Source organism: Carcharodon carcharias (assembly GCF_017639515.1).
Source record: "Carcharodon carcharias isolate sCarCar2 chromosome 39 unlocalized genomic scaffold, sCarCar2.pri SUPER_39_unloc_7, whole genome shotgun sequence".
Classification (NCBI taxonomy): domain Eukaryota; kingdom Metazoa; phylum Chordata; class Chondrichthyes; order Lamniformes; family Lamnidae; genus Carcharodon; species Carcharodon carcharias.
Window position 1 is genome coordinate 304,405 of NW_024470846.1, and position 10,596 is coordinate 315,000.

General features: G+C 44.4%; 1 protein-coding gene across 2 annotated transcripts in view; it reads right to left on the reverse strand.

Moving 5' to 3' along the window:
• Positions 1-932: 932 nt before the first annotated feature.
• The window catches only part of LOC121274994 (CXADR-like membrane protein), a 31,467-nt gene continuing 21,803 nt past the window's right edge, over positions 933-10,596 (reverse strand). For both annotated transcript variants that reach the window (XM_041182390.1, XM_041182389.1), the window contains 3 exons: positions 6,435-6,478; positions 4,124-4,161; positions 933-2,083 (listed from right to left, as the gene is read on the reverse strand). In XM_041182390.1, the coding sequence (XP_041038324.1) occupies positions 1,946-2,083; positions 4,124-4,161; positions 6,435-6,478 (220 nt within the window). In that variant the 3' untranslated portion in view covers positions 933-1,945. The remainder of the gene's footprint in view (positions 2,084-4,123; positions 4,162-6,434; positions 6,479-10,596) is intronic.

Below are 10,596 nucleotides of genomic sequence, written 5' to 3' on the forward strand. Positions count from 1 at the left end.
CGGCTGTGGTAGAAGGGGGTCTCACACACACACACACACAAGTTGCAGAGACAGGCGTCACTATGGAGGTGTATGCAAACAGCCCTGTAGAATGAATGGGCCGAGTTTGTATTGTCAGGAAGTGATATTAATGTGTAAAATGTTATTGAAAATTATTTTTAGACTGGAATTGTAGTAGGGTCTGTGTGGGCGTGTTTGTGTGTATGTGTGTGTGTCTATGTGTGTGTGTGTCTACGTGTGTGTGTGGGTGGCTATGTGTGTGTGTGTGTGGGTGTCTATGTATGTGTGTGTGTGTGTGTCTATGTGTGTGTCTATGTGTGCGTGTGTCTATGTGAGTCTGTATGTGTGTGTGTGTCTATGTGTGTATGTGTGTGTGTGTCTAAGTGTGTGTCTATGTGCGCGTGTGTGTGTGTGTCTATTTGCATGTGTGTCTATGTGAGTCTGTATGTGTGTGTGTGTGTGTGTGTCAATGTGTGTATGTGTGTGTGTGTCTAAGTGTGTGTGTATGTGCATGTGTGTGTGCATCTATGTATGTGTCTATGTGTGTGTGTGGGTGTCTATGTGTGTGTGTGTATGTGTGTGTGTCTATATGTGTGTCTATGTGCGTGTGTGTGTACCTATGTGTGTGTGTGTGTCTATGTGTGTGTGTCTATATGTGCTTCTGCATGTGCATGTCTAAGTGTGTATGTGTATGTGTGTGTGTGTGTCTATGTATGTGTCTATGTGTGTGTATGTGTCTATGTGTGTGTGTGTGTGTGTGTCTATGTGTATCTACGTGTGTCTTAATTGCATTAAAGCCAGCTGGGTGCTTTGATGTAGAGTAGTTTTGAGATGTTAATTGGGGGAACAATAAGGAGGACAGTAAGGTTATGTGTTTGCTTGCATTTGTTGAATAAACCGCCACAGGCTGCGGGTAAAACCTTGCACATAGCTAGAAGAAGCCAAAAGATGTGTTTATTTTATTAGCTTACTAATAACATTGGTACTATAAAAAGGGTTTTTATTGTTGGAAGTTTAAAAGGCCTAGTGATACAACGGAACATTTATATTCAAAGGGAAAGCTAGCTATATAAAGAAAGGAGCTAATGTGTGTAAGACAGAGGCATTTAAGACATAACCCGCCTGTACGCCTCCAACCAACTTGCAAAGGAACCTCATTTAGAATTCTTAAGGTCAAATGTGCTTCGCCTGGTGTCTATTTAAAGTCTATGGGTTGCTGTTGCCTTGATCACCTGGGGGTGATTAATTTGGGGATTTGTTAAAAAGTTATTATAGGAGTAATTTGTAGCCATATGCATATGTTTAATTTGTTGTTAAATTAATAAATGTTAAATTAATTTTATATAAAAACCACCAGACTCAGTGGTCTTATTCCTCCTGAATTCATAACCTGCATCTCAAAATTACAAATCACAAAAATGGGTTATAACCATTGCTTCAAGTTTCCCTCTGGGATTGGCACAACTTAGCCTTTACCATCGGCTGTGTCATAATTATATGCCTCCTGTATTCTCATATGCACCTCTGGGTTGAAACTACTTTGCTTCCCACGTTTACCTGGATGACTAATCAAAATACATTTTTTTTCAGGTAGCGTTGAACAACTAATAGAGGCTTTGGGAATCAGGACATCATCAGAGCTTTGAGCAAGGTCATTTCATGGCTTTTGATGTTCCCTCTCCCATCATGATGGCATAAGCCATGGAAATTTATCTTCAGGCTGGATGTCTGTTGCAATGTTCCCTTAACACCCGAAAAATGTTTACCATCGGCCACTATTTATTGCACTGCTCACCACAACGATAGAAAACATCGGAGGAGGATGGTCAATCGAACCATCATGAGGCAAGTTGTGAGGCTGAATTCACATACAGAATGTCTTAAGATCTGTTCATCGATTCGTGCCTTTCACAGATACCATCAGCGTCAGTCCTGACCGTCCAGCTCATTGTTCCATGAATGTTATAAAATAAGGCTTCTTTTGCGATCCTCTTGGCGTGAACTGCGTGTCGTTCAGAAATTCAGTGCTATGGTTTGCAGTGTAGACACTTCCTTCCTCCTCTTTCATTCGGGGGTCTTGACCCTGGAGATTATAAAATATTATCAATAAAGACATCAAAGCTCTGTGCAAGAACATGCACGGCTGTGTGCGTGTGTGTGTGTGTGTATGTGTGTGTATTTGCCTGTGTGTGTATATCTGTATGTGTGTGCTAAATGTGTGTGTGTGTATATCTGTATGTGTGTGCTAAATGTGTGTGTGTGTGCAAAAGAGAGAATGTGTGCGTATCTATCATTGTGCGTCCGTGTGTGTTTGTGTGTGTGTCTCTGTGTGCCCGTGTGTGTGTTTGCGAATGTGTGTCTGTGTGTGCATGTGTGTGTATGTGTGTATTTGCCTGTGTGTGTATATCTGTATGTGTGTGCCAAATGTGTGTGTATGTGTGTGCGCGAGTGAGAGAATGTGTGCGTATCTATCATTATGCGTCCGTGTGTTTGTGTGTGTCTCTGTGTGCCCGTGTGTGTTTGCGACTGTGTGTGTGTGTGAGAGAGAGAGAGAGTTTGTGTGTATCTATCATTGTGTGTCCGTGTGTGTTTGTGTGTGTCTCTGTGTGCCCGTGTGTGTTTGCGAATGTGTGTGTGTGTGTGAGTGAGAGTGTGTGTGTATCTATCATTGTGTGTCCGTGTATCAGTTTGTGTGTGTGTGTGTGTGTGTGCCCATGTGTGTGTTTGCAAATGTGTATGTGTGTGTGTGTGTGAGTGACAGGGTGTGTGTGTCTATCATTGTGCGTCCATGTGTGTGTTTGTGTGTGTCTCTGTGTGCCCGTGTGTGTTTGCGAATGTGTGTCTGTGTGTGAGTGAGAGTATGTGCATCTATCATTTTGTGTCCGTGTATCACTTTGTGTGTATGTGTGTGTGTGTGCCTGTGTGTGTGTTTGCGAATGTGTGTGTGTGTGTGTCTGTGTGTGCGTGACAGAGTGTGTGTGTCTATCATTGTGTGTCCGTGTGTGTGTTTGTGTGTGTCTGTGCGCAAGTGAGAGAATTTGTGCGTATCTATCATTGTGCGTCCGTGTGTGTTTGTGTGTGTGTCTCTGTGTGCCCGTTTGTGTTTGCGAATGTGTGTATGTGTGTGTGAGAGAGAGAATGTGTGTATCTATCATTGTGTGTCCGTGTATCCTTTTGTGTGTGTGTGTGCTTGAGAATGTGTGTGTGTGTATGTGTGTGTGTGCGTGAGTGCATGTGTGTGCGAAATGTGTGTGAGTGTGTGTGTGTATCTATCATTGTGTGTCCATGTATCAGTTTGTGTGTGTGTGTGCCCGTGTGTGTGTTTGCGAATGTATGTGTGTGTGTGCGTGTTTATGTGTATGTATTTGCCTGTGTGTGTGTGTGTAAGTCTGTGTGTGCGTGCGAAATGTGTGTGTGTGCGTGAGTGAGAGTGTGTGCGTATCTATCATTGTGTGCCCGCATGTGTTTGCAAATATGTGTCTGTGTGTGTGTGTGTGTGTGTGTGTGTGTGTGTGTACTATGGTTGGTTACACGTGGTACGCGTTGATCTCAGTTTGAAACCTGTTGACCTATAACCCTTGGTGACCGCAGGAGAGTGTCTCAGATGAGAAGCCTACACATTGGAATAATTTATCAACAGTTTTAAGCGTTGCAAACCTAATATTCTGCCTGTATGAAGAAAGTGGCAGGTGATGAGGACTATCCTGACGTGGGGTATTTCCCTGAAACAGGCAGAGGGATAAGTACCTGTAACTTCCAATTTGAGATTTGATGGGGAGCATTACTCCAAAAATGGTTCACATTATAATCCCTGATCCCGATTCTATGCAGCGTAAAAGATGAATCTCTTTGTAGCATCTCCTGAACTTCCTCCAATAATGTCTGGACAAATCAGTCTTCCAATGCGCTGTTTTTACACTACTTGTCAGACCCTTAATTTGTGGATTGGTCATTTTAAGGAAGCGTTTTGAATATTCTGCATGGAGAGATAGAAGAGGAGTGGAATGTCCCCCTAGAGGTCAGAACCACTCTCCAAGGGCATAAGAGACTAACCTGAATAGGGAAGCGGTAGAGAGAAGTCCGGCTCGCCAGGAAAAAAATGATTGAACATGAACAAACTTACTCGTGAGAATCTGAAGGAACGGCGATTATTCTCTCCGTCTGCGTAGGAAGAGATTAGCAGTTAGTTTAGAGCAGAAGGCACAGATTTCCTAGTGTGAAACATGTTTTTTTATCACGCCGGACACCTATGCTGCAGAACAAATGGAAGAGTCAGGTTAATTAGTTAAAGAGCAATGGCAGGCGTTTGGAATGGAAACCGGCCAGTGTCACTGGTTAACTATTCAAGGTTATGAAACACATCAGGACATATCTTTCAATTTTACCAATTCTTTTACTTTAGCTAACCCGAACAAGTTATTTTAGGTCGGACATCTATTGTCCTTAGCCTCTAGTGCATTCTGTACTTTGTTAAATTGTTACATTGGGTGTAATTTCATGTTTTGTTAGCAATACTGCTATTTTGTCCATGTCGGCTTAGTCTCCCCTTATTAAACCCAGAGTATAACCTGAACTACGTGTCACAAGTGGTATCACCCATTTTATGCTTTCGCTCAGAGTTAAAGTCTGCCCTGTATTGTTGACAGCTACAGTAACCTTTTGTTTGCTTATACCTGCCAACTCTCCAAACACATCTTCTCACTTCACTCTCCTATGTATTTCTACCAGTTCCTTCTGCTTCATTGCCGAATTCCCCTTGTGGAGGCATGCTAGCCCTCCTGCTTGTATCAATGACTTACATGAGGGCAGCGAAGGGTGGCACAAAGAGAGGTAGGAACGTATGTTGCGAGGAAGACATACAGAGGTTGTGGGCAGGTATAGACAGGTTGAGTGAGAGGGCAAAAATATGTCAGATGGAGTATAAGGTGGGAAAATGTGAAGTTGTTCACTTTGACAGGAAGAATTAAAAAAAAACAGAGTATTACTTTAATAGAGAACAACTGTACAATCTTGAGGTGCAGAGGGATCTGGGTGTTCCAGTACATGAGTCACAAAAAGTTAGTAGGCAGGTGCAGCAAATAATTAAGAAGACTAATGGAATATATTTGTTTTTAACCAGAGAACTTGACCATAAGAGTAAGGATGTGAAGCTTCAGTTATACAGGGTCATTGATGAGACCACACCTCGAATACTGTGTGCAGTTTTAATCTCCTTACTTAAGGAAGGATGTAAATGCCTTGGAGGCGGTTCAGGGGAGGTTTACTAGATTGATACCTGGAATGAGTGGGGTTGTCTTCTAAGGAAAGGTTGGACAGACTGGGCTTGTTCCCACTGGAGTTTAGAAGAGTGAGGGGTGATTTGATTGATGTATATAAGATCCTGAACAACCTTGACAGGTTGGACATGGAAAGGATGTTTCCTTTTGTGGGTGAGTCCAGGACTAGCGGGGGCACTGATTTAAAATTAGGTGTCGCCCTTTTAGGACGGAGATAAGGAGAATTTTTTTCTCTCTCAGAGGGTTGTGTGACTTTGGAACTCTCTGCTTCAGAAGGTGCTGGAGTTGGGGTCATTGAATGTTTTCAAGGCAGAGGTAGATAGATTCATGTTAGGCAAGATAATCGAACGTTATCGGGGTTAGATGGGAATGTGGAATTCGAAACACAAGATCAGCCATGATCTTATTGAATGGCGGAGTTGTTTGAGGGGCTAAATGGCCTGCTCCTCTTCCTATTTCTTACCCTGTTTTGTTCTAGTGGTGGGATTTTTTGTTTTTACAGTGGCCGGTTTCAAGCAACCACATGATGAATTCCTTTTTGACGTTTAAATATTCACTTCACGTGCATAAGTTTCCATTTATTATATGAAAGATGCGCTGTTGTTTTAGGGAGAATGATTTTGCAAAGCGGGAATAAATTCCCATTTTCACACTGCTATCCTGTGTAAAAGTCAAAACTCCCATCGTTAAATCATCAGTTATAATATTTGTAATTAAATTTCAGCGAATTGAATTGACCCGCCAAACCGCTATTGCTTTTTGTCTACCCTCGTCATTCGTTCTATATTCACATGAACTGCCTGAGCAGTTCTTGAACAGCAGAGTGCTGGCATTACTATTCGATTATGGCAGTCTGCCTGAACTATAAGGTTTCACTACTCTTGCTGTCGCAAACTGACTATCCATCCTATTTAGCGTTTGTCTGAGCCCCATCCATTCCCACATCTCTAACCACCAGAACAGCCCATTATCATGTCACTTTGCTCCGAATCGATATAACTAAAGACATTCTCTGTGGTTCTTGTTCAGTAGTGATGCTCACATGACTGCTTGCCTAGTAATACATAGGGCATACAAAGAAATTGATGGCATTTACAGGAGGTATGTAAAACTGCTACACTGCTGTTAAATTGATAGTAAATAAATTTAGATACTTACATGGGGTGTCGATGTTGCTGTCAAATGCAGTCCAAAGATTGGACCTGGATAAAATAAATCAAATGATAAGTTTACTGTCAATGGATCTCAAGCCATATTGAGAGCCACCAGCCAACAACCTAGCTGGGAATTCTGGAGTGAGTTAAATGAAACCTTGGCTAAGCAAATCAGAGCAAAGCCGGGGTCATACTCTGCCTGGGTCCTAGCCTTGCTCTGGGTATAAAATGGATAGTCAGTTTGCGACAGCAAACTTATAGTTCAGGCAGACTGCCATAATCGAATAGTAATGCCAGCGCTCTGCTGTTCTGTAACCACTCAGGCAGCTCAAGTGAATATAGTATAGAGGAACCAAAGCAGGAAATACTAGGGAAACACAGCAGGTCTGACAGCAGCTGTGGAGAGACAGAAACAGAGTCGACGTTACCAGTTGGTAAGCCCCCTTCTTCAGAGCTACAGCGATGTAAAAATGGGATGGGATTTATACTGTTTAAGTGGGATGGGGTGGGGCTAGGGAATGCTGGTAGCTGTTGGAGCTGGAGAGGGGGCCGTGGTAGCTGGGGACAAAGGAGAGATTGACAAGGGGGGCATGGACGCAAGGACAAAGGGCCTGATAATGGTAGTGGTAAGGGCTAAAAGGAAGAAGAGGTGCTGTTAGTGGCAAAGGTAAGAAGGCAGAACGTGATAGTAGCAGGACAGGGGTAAGCAGTGTGCGAAAGAACAACATGAACAAGTTACAGATGGCCCCTGTGGGGGGGGGTTCAGGTAGGGGGTGGAGGCGGTAGTGAAAATGGGATCGGAAATGGGTCAAATGGGGGGATAGAAAGGGGGATAAAACAATGAATAAATGATTTAAATATTACAAGCATGTATAAAAATAAATGGATAAAAAATGAATGTTGAAAAATGGGGGTAAAAAGGTGGGGATCGGAAAGGGGGTGGGGATGGAGGAGAGAGTTCACGATCTAAAGTTGTTGAACTCAATATTCAGTCCGGAAGGCTGTAAAGTGCCTCGTCGGAAGATGAGGTGTTGTTCCTCCAGTTTGTGTTGGGCTTCACTGGAACAATGCAGCAAGCCAAGGACGGACCTGTGGGCAAGAGAGCAGGGTGGGGTGTTGAAATGGCAAGCGACAGGGAAGGTCTGGGTCATGCTTGCGGACAGACCAAAGGTGTTCAGTGGAACCATGTGGCTTAAGCAGGTTTTTCTATATTGAAAATTACAAAGCGCCACTCACAAACTGACCACTGGCCTTCCCACATGCAAGAGACCCATCCCGGTGTGGTCACACTGCAGAATGAGTCCTTTTCATCATCCACACTCTGCTGTGCCATATCTCTGTTTTCAGACGCCTGCTTGACTCGCTGGGGCATTTAAGCACCCCCTCCCCTCACCCCCCCCCCCAATCCCCTCCTCACCACCAACCCCCCCTCCCCACTCCCCCCATTACCTGGGCTATATTCTATCAAGAACAAGGCAGCATTCAGCAATGTGATGGACTACCCACCATTTGCCTTAATGAGTGCAGCTCCAGCAACCCCCAGGGAGGTGGTTGTGGCGTAGAGGTATTGTCACTTGTCTTGTATTCCTAATATACACTGGGGGTCTGGGTTCGAATCCCACCATGGCTGATGGAGCAATTTGAACTCAATAAAAATCTGGAATTATGACGAATAGATTGTTGCAAAAACCCAACACTAAATATCTTTTAGGCCTGACCTGGAATGTGACTCAACACCCACAGTAATGTGGTTGACTGTTAAAAATATCTACAAGATTAGATATGCTAGTCTATCCAATGAATGAATTAAAAATAAATTTGGTGTCATAAGTGTTGACAGGCACCACATTGAAATTCACTGCATAAACAGTCTACAAAATAATCTGCAGCGTCTCTCTCCAAGTCTCCTTTGCGTATAATCCATGAAATCTATCAACCATGGGGTCAAGTGCAGCAGGCACATGGGAGCTACCACCACCACTTCAGCAACACACCGCTCTGACGTGCCTCTACATCACTGGTCCCTCGTTTTCACAAAAGCGAAATAAACGTGGGGCTCTCTTCCTCACGTCATCATGTGAGCCATCCCAACAAGAGCTAGACGGTAGCGTGTCTAGAAGGTGCCACATCCTCAACGCCAATTTGGGACAGTCAGCCAATGTTGGCATTGCCAGAGAAATTTGGGTCCCATGAAAGAACATCAAAACTCCCAGCTCTCGTATCAGTAAGGGAAACTATTTCATGGTGGGCTATGCCAAGAGGTTTATTTTACGATATTAAGTTGCATACTCTAGACTTCGTGAACTTCGCTATTAACAATGACGTGGAGTCTAGTTAAAGTGATCAAGGCGGCTAAAATGGTGAAAGAACACTTTGAGGTTGAAGAAAAATTGTTTAAAAAGTCTAGAACCCAGGAGGATACTCTTAATATTAGACGTTATGCCAGAAAGAACTGTTTCCCTCAATGGGGAGTAGAAAGCCGGGAATATCTCACCCAAAATCATGCATATACTAGGGCAACTGTAACTTTAAAGACCTACATTGACTGGCTTTTAGACAAGTTTGTTAACGCTTATGGAATAAATGAGTAAATGATGGTACAGGTTGGCGATGATCCATTTGACTGTCAGAACTGGGCCGGGAGTCTGAAACTCCTTTTCCTTATTTTAGACTACAAACGAATTTTTGAGAACAAGATACAGCTTGCAAACTGATTACAGAAAGCAGGAGGAAGCTGTCACTTGGCGCGATGCTAAAACTAGTAGCTATTGTGTTAATTTTGCGGGTGTTGTGAACAATATCAGAAAGATGGGAAGGCAGAGGGAGGAAATGACTGGAGCAGCCCATGTCCAAGTGCAGCAAGACTTGGAAAATATCCAGGCTTGGGCTGAAAAATAGCACCACACGAGTGCCAGGCAATGACCATCTCCAACAAGAGAGAATCTAACCATCACCCCTTGATGTTCAATGGCATTACCCTCACTGAATCCCCCACTATCAACATCCTGGGGAGTTACCATTGACCAGAAACTGAACTGGGACCAACCATATACATACTGTGGCTACAAGAGCAGGTCAGAGGCTGGGAATCCTGCGGAGAGTAACTCACCTCCTGACTCCAAAAAGTCTATTCACCATCTACAAGGCATAAGTCAGGAGTGTGATGGGATACTCCCCACTCGCCTGGGTGAGTGCAGCTCCCACAACACTCAAGAAGCTCAACACCATCCAGGACAAAGCAGCCCCGCTTGATCGGCACCACATCCACAAACATTCACTCCTTCCAAAACCGATGCACAGTAGCAGCAGTGTGTGTGCCATCTACACGATGCACTGCAGCAACTCACCAAGGCTCCTTCGACAGCACCTTCCAAGCCTACGACCACCACCATCTAGAAGGACAAGGGCAGCAGATTGATGGGAACATCACCACCTGGAAGTTCCCCTCCAAGCTACTCACCATCCTGACTTGGAAATATATCGCCTTTCCTTCACTATAACTGGGTCAAAATCCTGGAACTCCCTCCCTAACAGCACAGTGTGTGTACCTACAGCACAAGGACAAAATCCTGGAACTCCCTCCCTAACAGCACTGTGGGTGTACATACACCACAGGGACAAAATCCTGGAATACCCTCCCTAACAGCACTGTGGGTGTACCTACACCACAGGGACAAAATCCTGGAACTCCCTCCCTAACAGCACTGTGGGTGCACCTACACCACAGGGACAAAATACTGGAACTCCCTCCCTAACAGCATTGTGGGTGTACCTACACCACAGGGACAAAATCCTGGAACTCCCTCCCTAACAGCACTGTGGGTGTACATACACCACAGGGACAAAATCCTGGAATACCCTCCCTAACAGCACTGTGGGTGTACCTACACCACAGGGACAAAATCCTGGAACTCCCTCCCTAACAGCACTGTGGGTGCACCTACACCACAGGGACAAAATACTGGAACTCCCTCCCTACAAGCACTGTGGGTGTACCTACACCACAGGGACAAAATCCTGGAACTCCCCCTACAGCACTGGGTGTACATACACCACAGGGACAAAATCCTGGAATACCCTCCCTAACAGCACTGTGGGTGTACCTACACCACAGGGACAAAATCCTGGAACTCCCTCCCTAACAGCACTGTGGGTGCACCTACACC